This window comes from Chiloscyllium punctatum, chromosome 3 (genome assembly GCF_047496795.1).
Source record: "Chiloscyllium punctatum isolate Juve2018m chromosome 3, sChiPun1.3, whole genome shotgun sequence".
In the NCBI taxonomy this organism is placed as follows: domain Eukaryota; kingdom Metazoa; phylum Chordata; class Chondrichthyes; order Orectolobiformes; family Hemiscylliidae; genus Chiloscyllium; species Chiloscyllium punctatum.
In genome coordinates, this window is record NC_092741.1 from 81,157,481 (window position 1) to 81,173,729 (window position 16,249).

Here is a 16,249-nt window from a genome sequence, read left to right on the forward strand (position 1 = left end):
TTTTTACATGCTAGATGACTCTATTACAGTGTTTCAAGAATTGAAAGACCTGTTGAAGAAAAATGCTACAGTGGAATCATTCATTGAATGGTTGGACATAATAGTCGAGCAAAGAGTCATCAAGGTATCTTTTTGAAATGCAATATTTGTGTAAAACTTAAAAACAAAACTTTTTAATTATGGATATTTTTGTCTAATGTTGTGACTATTCATTATTTTTTTTAAAGCCAAGTAAACAAAATGGAAGATCCCTTAAGAAGAGAGCTCAAGATTTTCTTTTGAGATGGAGCTTTTTCGGAGCCCGAGTGATGCATAATCTCACTCTTAACAATGCTTCAAGCTTTGGTAAATATTCACATTTTCGTCTTTTACACAGTTCAATATTATATTTACTTATATTTGAAATTAGGATGAACTGCACAGTAGTGAATATTCAAACTTTTTAATTGAGGTATGATTCTAGCAGAGGGATTGAATTCAAGAGTCGTGAGGTGATGTTGCAGCTGTACAGGACTTTGGTTAGGCCACATTTGGAGTACTGTGTGCAGTTCTGGTCGCCTCACTTTAGGAAAGATGTGGAAGCTTTGGAGAGGGTGCAGAGAAGATTTACCAGGATGTTGCCTGGAATGGAGAGTAGGTCGTACGAGGATAGGTTGAGAGTTCTCGGCCTTTTCTCGTTGGAACGGCGAAGGATGAGGGGTGACTTGATAGAGGTTTATAAGATGATCAGAGGAATAGATAGAGTAGACAGTCAGAAACTTTTTCCCCGGGTACAACGGAGTGTTACAAGGGGACATAAATTTAAGGTGAAGGGTGGAAGGTATAGGGGAGATGTCAGGGGTGGGTTCTTTACCCAGAGAGTGGTGGGGGCATGGAATGCGCTGCCCGAGGGAGTGGTAGAGTCAGATTCATTGGCGACCTTTAAGCGGCATTTGGATAGGTACATGGATGGGTGCTTAATCTAGGATAGAAGTTCGGCACAACATCGTGGGCCGAAGGGCCTGTTCTGTGCTGTATTGTTCTATGTTCTATGTTCTATGTTCTACTCTGAGACAGGAAGACTGCAATCAGAAAGCGAAGGGTTGTTGGCATAGAAAGCTCAAACATCTCAAGCTGCAAGTGTAGAATTGTTGCTGCTTGCTCAATTATCAGTTCAATGAATCACACCAAATATCTTCTTTAAAGTCACACAACATCAGGTTATAGTCCAACAGGTTTATTTGGAAGCATTAGCCTTCGGAGCGCTGCTCTTTCAACCACCTGATGAAAGAACAGTGCTCCAAAAGATTAGTGCTTTCAAATAAACCTGTTGGACTATAACCTGGTGTTGTGTGATTTTTAACTTTGTATACCCCAGTCCAATGCTGGCACCTCCAAATCACAAATATCTTCTCACACAGTTAGATCATTTGATTTTCCTCACCCAAATTTGTTAATGCCTTGTCTTTCCTACAACTTTCAGGAATGATGACAAATAAATCCTGGAGCTATAGTAACTGTTTGATGAACATAACTCCAGAATTTAATAATCATTACAACTGGTACTGAAGAGGTACCCCAATGGATTGAGAGCCAATCCTATTAGGATTAGCAAATTTATAAGGAAATAAAAGTCTGGCATGCAAAATTATCCCGGTTGATAATATCAATTCTAGATTGAGTAGAAGCACAACATGAGATTACTATTGTATACTTGTGCAATTTTATTATTGTATTGATACAAAGATTTTCAGTACTTTAGTGTATGTAATTTTTCTTTTTTGGTGTTGTTAGAATACACCTGATTTGATGACAGTGAAATGTATTACTGACTAAACACAGCAAATGGTGGGAATACTCAGTGGGTCAGAGAACATCCGTGAAGAGAAGAACAGGTTTAAGATGCTGTGAAGTGCTACTTTGTAGCACCATTGAAGCTGCTGCTAAGGAAACCTCAAAATGTCAGACTCATACCTTCTCGTTACTTCTGTTGCTATCTCTGTCCTGTGCTAAACTTTGTGAGGGCATGAGTAGTTTGGGGATTGGAGTGGTAGTGGAGGTGGGGGTAAGTGGTGCAGTAGGGCAGGATGTGTACCTGATGCTTTGACAATGGCTAGACTGTGACACAAAATATCCTGTCAGGCTGACACTTGGTTTGACAGTTTGGGATGAACTTGGGTGTGCATCCCTTATCTACACCTCTGCTGCTTAAGATGCTTTAATTTTGCTCTACCTTAGTGAAACCCAGTGTTTGTAGCATTGAGCTGTACAGAGTAAAACTACACATTTCTAAACCAAGACAAGAAGTTGAAGCTTTTTGACTTGCACTCATATTGAGAATTAAGATTGACAGCTAGATGTTCTTGCAGCATTCTTATGCCAATGATTCTCCAACCAATCAGCACTCTCTTCTCATACTATATAAAATGGTGTCCTTTTCCCATGTCAGTTTCTTGCTCTGTACTTCTGATGAGTGCAAGACAAAATGTACTGACTCTGTGTCTCCTCTTAGCAATGTTTGAGATCTGTGCCATGAACATTTTAAAAAAATTATACATCTTTTATTGGCTACCATGATGTGTATTTTACTATTGTTCAAAATGTATTTTTATGATATATGTTGTAACTGTTGAATTGTGAAACAATCAAAATTTGTGCGTATCTGCTGAATGATTTAATAATGGGTGTCATTATATATGTATGTGCCATTTTCATCTGAAAGGGTCAACGCGTATTACATAAGACCAAGAATCCTGACAGACATGCTAACTTCCACATACAGACATCATCTGTTGGTGTGGTTGGAGTTAGCTGATTCTAACTGTAGATCAGCTAGAATCTGATCTACAGATTTAAGTTTTGACTGGGAATAGAGGTGGGCAGAAGTTAAATATAACCCTGTCAACCTCAATTCTCCAGCTCTGACCCACCTGTGTTTTTTTACTGAGATCAGATTTGGGGCTAGGAGAGGATGGAAATTCCACCCACTCACGTTGGGTGCCTGAATCAACTCAATTAGAGTCTTTTGAGGCACATTAAGAGACTGAATTGGTTTCTGAGTTTGCACAGGGAACAGGGTCCAGTTCATGTTCTTTAAGGTGACCTCACAGTCGCAGATGAATTGTTAGCATTCCAAGCAGTCTGAGAAGCCACCACTGTCTGGGTGCAAGAGCAGGCAGAAGCCAACCCTGTGGAGTCCTGTTGGGTTCAAGATACATTTCTTAAAAATGTAAGATTTTCCATAGTTGGAGAAAATACCTCCATCCTAAACAGCTCACTCCCTTGCTCACCCGGCTACTCCTTTGAGGCTGGAAGGGCTCTGATTGAACTTCTAGCTTTGAGAACCTGTCCAGCGTATTTAATCAGATGGTAAACCTGTCTCCAGCTCAATGAACGGGAGCTCCATTGATGAGTACACCTTCTCCCTGGGCACTGGTTCAGCCCCTGGAAACTGTTATGTCCCCATCTTTGCCCTGCGCAGGAATGTTCTGCCCCGAGAGGATTTGTTGGTCTGCACACTGAGCCACTCAGGGTAGGTAATGGTTCCATCTCCAAATGGTGGCCACTTGGCAGAACATGAGGAACAACTACCACTGAAGAATAAGATAAATATTTTCCGAGATGATTCAGCGCTGTTCTATTTCCTGAATGGTTAACTAATATTGGATCGATCAATTACTGCACTTTCAAAAATATTATTCAGTGTACATCTCACTGCAAAGTGTTGTTTGTAATTTGTCAGATGTAAATGAGAAGCAGAGACTCCTTGTTAGAACAGGCATCTAACATTGGTTTCAAAAATAGTTCAGAAACAGAGTGCCACACAAACGAAAATGCAAAGTATAAATATGTACCGTCTTTGTCATTGAGATTTGCCCTATTTCCACCAGTGTTCTCTTTTCATGTAATTAGTTGTTAAACAGTCTGAAGTGGACAGTAAACAAAATAAGAGGTAGGTGAACCTTACAACAGATTACAGACATAATTTTTAGAAAAATACTGCATTGTTTGAGAATGAAGAAGGTTATTTGCAGTTAAACAATGATTTTTTTTTAGTTTCCTTCTTTTCTGCAATGTGAGCAGATGGTAACTGAGATAATTTTGCTTCACTCCACCTCTCTCTAGGTTCCTTTCATCTGATTCGAATGCTGCTGGATGAATATATTCTGTTGGCCATGGAGACTCAGTTTAACAATGACAAGGAGCAGGAGCTACAGAATCTCCTGGACAAATATATGAAAAATGCAGGTATTTTAAATGGAGAAGCCAAATAATTCCAGTTTTATGAGAATCTGAAAACTTTTCTGTTACCAATGAGTAGATCAAGTGTTGTCTCGCAGCTATCATGTCTTTTGCAAGATGACAGGCTGGGGCAAGACCAGGTGCGATCATAGCTCGATTTCTGAAGTCTAATTGTTGAATGTAGTATTAATTGAACATCTTGAAAACTAATGTCTCCACATTGTAATGTTTGTAAATAGCTGTAGGGGAAATTCTCTTTATAAACTGAAGACTTTGATTGCAGTCACCCTTCCAGATAGCTGACTCATAAATTGAAGTAGTCACTTGTTCTGTTTCTGTGGCCATTGGACATATCATGGATGCCTATGTTCCTTCAGAAGCTGCAGTCTGTGGTGTAATGTATTAGTTGGCTGGATGAGTTTCCAGTTCCCCTAGAATAAGTTTATAATAACCCCAATGACCCTTTTAAAGAAGCCTATGTTGAATGGAATCCCAGATGTGTTATTAGAGACTGCTTTGCAAGGCTGATTCTGTCTTTTAGGTGCTTATTAGAACTGGTCTCATCCAATAATAATGGTGGCTGGTCGCCTTTTGTGAGAATTTGGGCCTATTATGTACATGGTCATGTAATGTAGGTTTGTGTATGTCGACTCATCATATAAGATGACCTAATTTTTCTTGTCTCAAATACTTCTTTTTGCTTACACTTAACCTATAATTAGACTCCACTTTTCAGCCATGCCAAGCTATATTTACATTAGTAGTCAGCCTCAGTTTTTCATTCCACAAATATATGTTTTACCTATCTTTTATATTTGGATGCAAGTGTGTAAACAGTCTGTAAGGGCTCTCTGGTGAAGAGGGCAGGAGTTCAAGACATGTCCACAGGGAGCTGATTCAGCAACTGTGATACCATTAAATGTCAAGAAGAGGTGGTTGGATTCTTCCTTGTTGGAGATAATCAGTGCCTTGTGCTTGTGCGGCTTGAATGTTGCGTGCCACTTTTCAGGCTTGTATGCCAAACTTGAATATTATCAAGGTGTTGCTGCATGTAGATATCTACCTGAGGAGTCATAAATGCTGCTGAATATTATGCAGTCATGAGGGAATATCCTCCCCTCAGATCTCCTGGTGGAGGAAAGCAACTGAAGTGGGTTTGTCCTAGAATACTCCCCTGACCAAATCTTGCAGAAATGCCCTGAAGCTGAGATGATTGAACTTCAACGAACACAGCCAGCTTCCTTTACACTAGATATCATCCCAAACAGTGGAGAGCTTTCCATCCAATTCTCACTGATTTTAGTTTTTCCAGGCTCCTTGATGCCTTTGATGAGTTTGTCTAATAAAGTGATGTTGTTACAATGGAAGCAGGAATTCCTTGTATACACAATGGTCAAAAAAAGGTCCTTTCTCGCCTCTCTTTCCTCTCAACTACTTGTCAGGATCCTGGCTCCCTGCTAATCCAGTTTTAAGTTCAGTCCAATAGCTTTAGTAAACCTTCCCACAAGGATGTTGATCCTGTCCAACTTGTACAGTTCCCATCTCTTCCAAGAATGATTCTAATGTGTTATGAATCTCAGGCCCTCCCTCCTGCAACACGTCTCCAGCCATGCATTTATCCTACTATTCCTATGCTAACTACCATTAAAATAACTACCTTTGAAGTTCTGTTTTTCAATTTCCTTAAAGGCTGCTTGCAGGATCTCATTTCTCTTTCCTCCTAATAGTACCAGCCTGGACCTCGACCTGTAGCTATTTAATTGCCACTATAGAATGGCCTGCATTATGTGGCATCCTTGACTCTGGCAACTAGGGGCCAACATACCATTCTGGAATTACATCGGCAGCTGCAAAAGCACTGAACTATTCATATCACTAACTAATCCTGCCCACTATTGATTGTCTGCATTTCATCCAAACTCCCTGAGCAGCTAGAAACCAATAGCTGATGACCAGAAAGATACTAAGGAGAGAGAAAATTGATTATGAAAGTAAATTGGTCAGAAATTTTAAAAAAGCAAGATCTTCTACAAATATATAAAATGAAAGGAAGTAGCTAAAGTAAATGTGGGACCCTTGGAGGTTGCTTTGTACATTCTCATCCAAATCATTGATACAGATAACAAACAGTAATGGGCCCAGCACCAACCCCTGAGGTACTCCATTAGTTACAGGCCTCCAGTCTGACAAGCATCCTCCCACTATTACTCTCTGCTTCTACCATCAAGCCAGTTGTGTATCCAGTTTTCCAGCTCACCCTGGATTCCATGTGATCTAACAATCCGGAGCAGCCTACCATGGGTAGCCAGTCCAACGGTCAGCAGTTCTCAGGTTCCAGCAGCACACTGAGAATGGTGACCACTGCTGGAACATACAGCCACGTCCAAATATGGTGTTCAGCAGTGGAGCCCCAACCTTAAGATAAATCTTAGTTCTCAACAGGACCTGACTGGCAGGTCATTGCAGTGATGGATAAGAAGATGTGAAGGAACATATTGGGGTGGATGTGAGAAGGGGTGGGGAAAGATGGTGCCGAAGCTCCAGTTGGCATGAAGAGGTCTCGTGAAGCCGGTACAACTCTGTGTCCTTTGTTCATCATTATGTGCAGTAAAATTTACTAGGTTACATACTTGGTAAGGGCTTCTGCTTGCATTGGCTAAACTCTAATGGTAGTGGATTGAATAAATTCCAGGGAGTGAGACAAGGGAGTAAATAGCGGGTGTGCTGGCATTAATTTTTAATACCTCTCACAGGAGAGGTGCCAGAGGACTGGAGGTCAGCCAATGTGGTGCTGTCATTCAAGAATGGAGGAAGGAGTAAACCAGGAAATGACAAGCCAAACAGTATAATGCTCGGTGGTGGGGACACTATTGGAAGCAATTCTGAGCGACAGAAATAATCTGCACTTAGAGAGGCAAGGATCAATCAAAAATAGTCAACATGGTTTTAGTGGGGAGGTCATGTCAGAGTAGTCATTAAGTACTCTTTAACTAGTCACTTAAGAGTCTCTAGTCAAAGAGTGGCCAGGAAGAGTTGATGGATTAGTGGTGCTGGAAGAGCACAGCAGTTCAGGCAGCATCCAAGGAGCAGCGAAATCGACGTTTTGGGCAAAAGCCCTTCATCAGGAATAAAGGCAGTGAGCCTGAAGTGTCGGTGGAAGGGTACTGTTGGGGACGTCTGGAGAGGAAAAAACGGAGGGCTTGGAGGCCCTGGTCATGGCGAATGGAGGTGTAGAGGGATTGGATATCCATGGTGAAGATGAGGCATTGAGGGTCGGGAAACGGAAGTCTTGGAGGAGGTGGAGGGCGTGGGTGGTATCTCGAACATATGTCGGGAGTTCCTGGACTAGGGGGGATAGGACAATGTCGAGGTAGGTAGAGATGAGTTCAGTGGGGCAGGAGCATGCTGAGATAATGGGTCAGCCAGAGTGGTCAGGCTTGTGGATCTTGGGAAGGAGGTAGTGCAGGGTTCCCGGACTATGAGGTTGGAGGCTGTGGGTGGGAGATCTCCTGAGGTGATGGTCTCTCCTGTGGGAGATGATGGTTTGGTGATGGGGGGTGGGGTCATGGTTGAGGGGGCAGTAGGAAGAGGTGTCCTCGAGTTGGCTTTTGGCTTCAGCGGTGTAGAGGTCAGTGTGCCAGACTACCACTGCGCCCCCTTTATCCACTGGCTTGATGGTGAGGTTGGGATTGGAGTAGAGGGATTGGAGGGCTGCGCATTGTGAGGGTGAGAGGTTGGAGTGGGGGAGTGGGGTAGACAGGTTGAGGCGGTTAATGTCCCGGCGGCAGTTGGAAATGAAGAGGTCGAGAGCAGGTAATAGGCCAGTGCGGGGTGTCCAGGTGGATGCAGTATGTTGGAGGTGAGGGAAGGGGATCTTGGAAGGTGGGCGGGAGTCCTGATTGTGAAAGTAAGCTCGGAGGCGGAGGCAACAGAACAATTGTTCGACGTCACGGCGTGTATTAAATTCATTGATGCGTGGACGGAGGGGGATGAAGGTGAGTCCTTTGCTGAGGACTGATCGTTCGTCCTCAGTGAGGGGGAGGTCTGGAGGGATGGTGAAAACTCGGCAGGGCTGGGAGCTGGGATCTGGTGCTGGTGTAGAGCTGGGAGTGGGGGTTCAACCTGTAACTGGAGTGGGTGTGATGGTGGGGGTGGAGTCATGAGCAGGGGTAGTGTTCCCCTCGGGGTTCTGGGAGGTGGGGATAGTGACGGTGGGGTCTGTGGGGAGTCTGTCAGCAGAATGCAGGTGAGTGGCGCTGGTGGGGCGAAAGTGGTGGTGACGACGGCAGTAGGGGTCGCGGAAGTCACTGAGCAAGTGGCATCAGCGATGATGTGAGGGGCAGAAGTGATGTCACGTGTGATGCATGAGGAATTGTGAGGGGTAGAAGTTGTTGTGGGAGCGGCCATGTTGGGGACTGTTCCCTCCATGACTACCTGGTCAGGTCCACGCCCCCCAACAACCCACCCTCCCATCCTGGCACTTTCCCCTGCCACCGCAGGAACTGTAAAACCTGCACCCACACCTCCTCCCTCACCTCTATCCAAGGCCCTAGAGGAGCCTTCCACATCCATCAAAGTTTTACTTGCACATCCACTATTATCATTTATTGTATCCGGTGCTCCCGACGCAGTCTCCTCTACATTGGGGAGACTGGGCGCCTCCTAGCAGAGCGCTTTAGGGAACATCTCCGAGACACCCGCACCAATCAACCAAACCACCCCATGGCCCAACATTTCAACTCCCCCTCCCACTCTGCTGAGGACATGGAGTTCCTGGGCCTCCTTCACCGCTGCTCCCTCACCACCAGACGCCTGGAGGAAGAACGCCTCATCTTCCGCCTCGGAACACTTCAACCCCAGGGCATCAATGTGGACTTCAACAGTTTCCTCATTTCCCCTTCCCCCACCTCACCCTAGTTGCAATCTTCCAGCTCAGCACTGTCCCCATGACTTGTCTGGACTTGTCCTACCTGCCTATCTCCTTTTCCACCTATCCACTCCACCCTCTCCTCCCTGACCTATCACCTTCATCCTCTCTCCCACTCACCCATTGTACTCTATGCTACTTTCTCCCCAACCCCATCCTCCTCGAGCTTATCTCTCCACACTTCAGGCTCACTGCCTTTACTCCTGATGAAGGACTTTTGCCCAAAACGTCGATTTCGCTGCTCCTTGGATGCTGCCTGAACTGCTGTGCTCTTCCAGCACCACTAACCCAGAATCTGGTTTCCAGCTTCTGCAGTCATTGTTTTTACCAGGAAGAGTTGATGGCCTGGTGTTTTTATTGCTAGATTCTTTATCCAGAGACTCATGTTAATGTTCTTGGGACCTAGGTTTGAAACCCACCATGCCAGATGGTGGAACTTGAATTCAAAAAAACCTGGAAGAAAAAGTCTGATGAAGAGGTTGAAACCATTGCCAGTTACTGAGGAAAAAAAGCCCAACTGGTTCATGAGTGTCCTTTAGGGAAGGAAATCTGCCGTACTGACCTGTGTGTGACTCCAGACCCACAGCAATAAAGTTAACTCCTAAAGGCACCAATAAATGCTGGCATAGCTAGCAACACTCCCATCCTGTGGATGAGTAATATAAAGATTTCCCAACACCTTTCATGCCCTGACTTTACAGCCTGTCATTAGGGATATCATGCATTAGTTTATGATGCAGACCTTTGATGGATCACTGCTTGAAGTAAATCTTGAGGAGACCCCATTCATGACATCTAAGTACAGTTGGTTCTCCTGTAATACATGTTTCTTCAATGCAAATTGGTTTCGATATGATTGAAGAATTTAGATAGTAATTTGTAGAATGTGAACTTTCCTTGCTTGTATTGGGCTGTAATGCGATTCTGGCCCCATTAGTTTAAATGATGAGGCTATTGCGCGATTTTCTTAAAATATAAGATTGCACAAGAATGGAAATATCATGTCATATCAGAACCGACTGTAATGCCGTTCAGAAATTATTTTCTTCATTCTCAGAATATCCACACTAGATGTATAATTAATGCCATTTTAAGTGTAGGATGAATATGCAGTGCTTTGATAATGGGCAACACTAAAGCAGTCAGATTATTGTCTGAAATACAAGTCTAGTCAAATTATCATGTATGCAATTGACACAGCAGATATACTGGGCTGCATATTGAAACTTGTAGAAACCTGAACAATGCGATTTGGCACAAAACCTTGGTGGAATCATGTGAGAGGTCAGTGGAAACTCATCTTGAAGTTCAATCCACTTTCAGGATGCTTAGACCAACATTTGAGGGCATGTCTGCAACAAGCATTGAAAGGTTACTGCAAGGACACTTGGTTTACTAAAGACAGGCACTCAGTTCACAGGTTGGACCAGGCTGTAGCTCATGACAGCTCACTTGCTCTCTTAGTGTTTGTGAACTCAGGACCTACCCACATGCTCACAATACCCATTCCATGTCTTGCTGTGCCATGCCTCTCACTGTGTTGGTGCTCCAGACAGAGAAAAAGCTATCAGAAGTGCTGTATTGACATGCTGTTTTGCATAAGTTAACAGACCGGCTGGTTGTCTTGATTCTGAATAGGGCTTTATATCTGGGGCTGGTGGGGGTGGGGGCGGTGGGGTGGGGAGGGGAATGCAGTTTTCTTTTCAGCACACCAAGATGTCAATCAAACAGTTACAGCACTTGCCAGCTACCTGTGTGACAAACACACTGTGACTTTATTCAACAAAGTGGGCTTGTCAGAAAGTAATTAGAGTAGTCTTCAAGTCTAGGATTGCCACTGATGGACAAGGGATTCTGGTACTGTCAGTTGCGGACACACTTTGTACAGAGGCCAGGTCTTAGCCTTTGTCAGTCACCCCACTTGGGCACATCACAGTCAGAGGTCTGACTACAGTTCAGGGAGTAGACAACAGTCAGTCCTGTCAGTTGCAGTTAGGGCCATCACAAGCAAGCAGTCATGAGAAGTGCTTGTCAAATAATTATTCAATTTTGTTTTGAAGAACATCAGTTGATTTAGCATCCGCCATACCTTTCATATAGGGCCTCATCACCTTGAAAAGAAAAATTATTTTCTTCACATTGATGTTGCTTTCTTTTCCAATCAGCCTACATTCAAACTTTTATCTGAATTTCGAGAAGAGTCACAGAGTTGGAGTCGTAGAGATGTACAGCACTGAAACAGACCCTTTGGTCCAACTTGTCCACGCTGACCAGATATCCCAACCTAATCTAGTCCGACCTGCCAGCACCTGGCCCATATCCCTCCAAACCCTTTCTATTCATATACCCATCCAGTTGCCTTTTAAATGTTGCAATCGTACTAGCCTCCAGCACTTCCTCTGGCAGCTCATTCCATACATGGACCACCCTTTGAGTGAAAAGGTTTCCCCACTCACCCTAAACCTATGCCCTCTCGTTCTGGATTCCCCACCTCAGCAAAATGACCTAGTCTATTTATCCCATCCATGCCCCTCGTGATTTTATAAATCTCTATAAGGTCAGTCCTCAGCCTCTGACGCTCCAGGGAAAACAGACCCAGCCTATTCAACCTCTCAATAGCTCAAATCCTCCAAACCTGGCAACATCCTTGTAAATCTTTTCTGAACCCTTTCAAGTTTCGATAGGACAGAGACCAGAATTGCAAGCAATATTCCAAAAAAGGTCTAACCAATGTCCAGTACAGCTGCAACATGACCTCCTAACTCCTGTACTCAATACTCTGACCAATAAAGGAAAGAATACCAAACGCCTTCTTCACTATCCTATCTACCTGTGACTTCTCTTTCAAGGAGCTATGAACTTGCACCTCCAAGGTCTCTTTGTTCAGCAACAGTCCTGAGGACCTTACCATCAAGTGTATAAGTCCTGCTAAGATTTGCTTCCCAAATGCAGCACCTCACATTTATCTAATTTAAACTCCATCTGCTACTTCTCAGCCCATTGGCCCATCTGATCAAGATTCTGTTGTAATCTGAGGTAACCTTCTTCGCTATCCACTACGCCTCCAATTTTGGTGTCATCTGCAAACTTACTAACTATACCTCTTATGCTCGCATCCAAATCATTTATATAAATGATGAAAAGTACTGGACCCAGCACCGATCCTTGTGGCACTCCACTGGTCACAGGCCTCCAATCTTATAAGCAACCCTCCATCACCACTCTCTGTCTTCTACCTTTGAGCCAGTTCTGTACCCAAATGGCTAGTTCTCCCTGTATTCCATGAGATCTAACCATGCTAATCAATCTCCCATGGGGAACCTTGTCGAACTTTTACTGAAGTCCATATAGATCATGTTCACCGTTCTGCCCTCATCAATCCTCTTTGTTACTTTTTTCAAAAAACTCAATCAAGTTTGTGAGACATGATTTCCCATGCATTAAGTCATGTTGACTATCCCTAATTAGTCCTTACTTTTCCAAATACACATATATCCTGTCCCTCATGATTCCATCCAACAATTTGCCCACCACCGAGGTCAGGCTCACTGGTCAGTAGTTCCCTGGCTTGTCCTTATCACCCTTCTTAAACAATAGCACCACGTTAGCCAACCTCCAGTCTTCCAGCACCTCACCTGTGACTATCGATGATACAAATATCTCAGCAAGGAGCCCAGCAATCACTTCTCTAGCTTCCCACAGAGTTCTAGGATCCACCTGATCAGGTCCTGGGATTTATCCATTTTTTCGTGATTCAAGGCATCTAGCACTTCCTCCTCTGTAATATGGACATTTTTCAAGATGTCACCATCTATTTCCCTACATTCTATATCTTCCATGTCCTTGTTCACAGTAAATACTGATGCAACATACTTGTTTAGTATCTCACCCATCTCCTGTGCCTCCACTCAAAGGCTGCATTGCTGATCTTGGAGGGGCCTTATTCTCTTCCCTTTTGTCCTTAATGTATTTGTAAAAACCTTTTGGATTCTCCTTAATTCTGTTTGCCAAAGCTATCTCATGTCCCCTTTTTGCCCTCCTGATTTCCCTCTTAGGTATACTCCTACTGACTTTATACTCTTCTAAGGATTCACTCGATCTCTCTTGTCGATACCTGATACATGCTTCCTTCTTTTTCTTAACCAAACCCTCAAATACTTCTTCAGTCATCCAGCATTCCCTATACCTACCAGCCTTTCCTTTCACCCTAACAGGCATGTACTGTCTCTGGACTCTTGTTATCTCATTTCTGAAGGCTTCCCATCCACATATTGAATCAGAAATTTTTCTTGTACATACTTAAGAAATTCCTCTCCATCTAACCCTTGACACGATGGCAGTCCCAGTCTATGTTTGGAAAGTTAAAATCCCCTGCCATAGCCACCCTATTATTCTTATAGATAATTGAGATCTCCTTACAAATCTGTTTCTCAATTTTCTTTGACTATTAGGGGTTCTATAATACAATTCCAATAAGGTGATCATCCCTTTCTTATTTCTCAGTTCCACCCAAATAACTTCCCTGGATGCATTTTCAGGAATATCCTCCCTCATTACAACTGTAACGCTATTCCTTATCAAAAAATGCCACTCCCCTCCTCTCTTGCCTCCCTTGCTGTCCTTCCTGTAGCATTTGTATCCTGGAACATTAAGCTGCCAGTCTTGTCCATCCCTGAGCCACGTTTCTGTAATTGCTATGATATCCCATTCCCATGTTCCTAACCATGCCCTGAGTTCATCTGCCTTCCCTGTTAGGCCCCTTGCATTGAAATAAATGCAGTTAATTTATCAGTCCTACCTTGTTCTCTGCTTTGTCCCTGCTTGCCCTGACTGTTTGACTCACTTCTTTTCTCAACTGTACCAGTCTGTGATTGATCTCTTTCCTCGCTATCTCCCTGGGTACCATCCCCCCTCCTTAATAGTTTAAATCCTCCAGAGTAGCTTTAGCAAACCTCCCTGCCAGTATGTTAGTCCTCTTGCAATTCAGATGCAATCTTGTACAGGTCACTTCTACCCCAAAAGAGATTCCAATGATCCAAAAATGTGAGTCCTTTTCCCATACACCAGCTGATCTTCAATATATTTGTGCTAGTTCATGATAGTTTTGTTTATTCTTTGTTTAGTCACTTGTGAATGCCAATTGATTAAGAAATATAAATTTCTAACTTCATATTACTGTTTGAGGAGGAATTTAGATTAGATTAGATTAGATTACTTACAGTGTGGAAACAGGCCCTTTGGCCCAACAAGTCCACACCGCCCCGCCGAAGCGCAACCCACCCATACCCCTACATGTACCCCTTACCTAACACTACGGGCAATTTAGCATAGCCAATTCACCTGACCTGCACATTTTTGGATTGTGGGAGGAAACCGGAGCACCCGGAGGAAACCCACGCAGACACGGGGAGAACGTGCAAACTCCACACAGTCAGTCGCCTGAGGCGGGAATTGAACCCGGGTCTCCGGCGCTGTGAGGCAGCAGTGCTAACCACTGTGCCACCGTGCCGCCCACAATTTATAAGCTCCATTTTCATTTTAACAACTTACAGTATTTAGTTATTGAAGTGTTGATGTGCGTGGGACTGTGTGGCAGTATATGAGGTGTTTTGATGTCCCGCAAAACTTACATTTTCTCTCTTTTTCCTTCTACAGGAAAATGGCACAAAGTGCATTGAATTGTGTAGGATAACTCCATATGAAGGAAGAGGGGGAGAAGGAGGGCAATGTGGTTCTGAAATCCAGCAGAAGGGTACTAAAGTAGAATTCAAAAAAAGAGAAACAGAAAAAGTAGTTATCAGTTGTGCAGATTATAAAGTTAGTACAACAAAGCCTATTACAGCAGAAAAGAGAAGCACTGCAGAATAACTTGAAGTTGAGAACAAGGTTTCTGATGGTGATGGTTTAAGGCACAAGAAGCCAATTATTAACTGTTTTTCTGTTTGTCTTTTACAGATGCTAGTAAAGCAACATTCACAGCGTCACCAAGCTCCTGTTTTCTTGCAAATCGTAACAAAAACACATTGCTTTCTAACGATGCTATGGTAAAAAATGAATCTTTGGCATCACAGACATATCCATCTCTAGCAGCAAGCCAACACAACTTAGCTACTAGTGTGACTCCATTCCCAAATGCTGAAAATGACCCTCTTCAAATGGCAGGTAAGAAAGTAGCCCTGCTATTTTTTCGGTGCTGCTGTGTGATTTAGATCAGCTTTTGTTATAAATGATATACAGCGTTCTGCTTTGAACTAGGTTTCTTTTGTTCTTTTAAATAACCCACAAAAAAATGCATGCACCAAACCAAATACAAACTAAGCTTGCCTAATGGTAGAAATTTGAAAAAAAATCATTAAAGATGCACATAGACTCCTGATACAAGTCTAGCAATTTCTGTTCACTTTCTTTGAAAATACATGTTGATGAATCTGAACAAAAGAATTATCAATGAAAGATGTTCTATTGTCAAAATTCTTTTGTATCTTTTATACATTTAGAAAATGTTGAACAAAAAAAAATTCTGTATCAAAATCTGGATCAGTAAGTGTTGAAACTCATTCAGCCTATTAACGAGTAACTATTTTATCAACAACTATCTATAAAGCTTTTAATACAATTAAATGCTGCAAGATGCCTTAATAGAAAAGCACATTTTGACACTCAGCCAGATAAGGCATCAGATGTTCAGAACCTTGGTCAGAGACATTGGTTTTAAGGAATATCTGAAAAGAAGAAAGAGATGCAGAGAGAATTAGAGAGGCAAGTTCAGAGCTGAGGCAATTCAAAGTAGGGTTACCAATGGAGGAGAAATTAAAATTAGTGGATATACCTGAGGATTGCAAATTTGCAGAAAGTCTATGGAGGGCTTTAAAAACAAGGATAGAAAATCAAAATAATGGATAAATAGATGCTAACGTATGTCAGAGAGCAGTTTCATCATGAGTGAATGGAAGTTGGAGAGATTAGGATGATGACAATCTCTTCAACTGGTTTTAACTCAACTCTTGGCTAAACTGTTTAATGGATTCAACTAGATTTTGTGGTATTGTTCCAAATAACTATTCCTGCTACTTGCCACCTCTCCCAGTGTGTTGTACAGGA

General features: G+C 42.9%; 1 protein-coding gene across 1 annotated transcript in view; it reads left to right on the forward strand.

The window, feature by feature from the left end:
• Nucleotides 1-16,249, forward strand: part of rfx6 (regulatory factor X, 6) — an 89,359-nt gene that overhangs the window by 47,373 nt on the left and 25,737 nt on the right. Inside the window, exons 13-16 of the mRNA XM_072555793.1 lie at nt 15-124; nt 228-345; nt 4,105-4,227; nt 15,104-15,310. Of these exons, the coding sequence (XP_072411894.1) occupies nt 15-124; nt 228-345; nt 4,105-4,227; nt 15,104-15,310 (558 nt within the window). The remainder of the gene's footprint in view (nt 1-14; nt 125-227; nt 346-4,104; nt 4,228-15,103; nt 15,311-16,249) is intronic.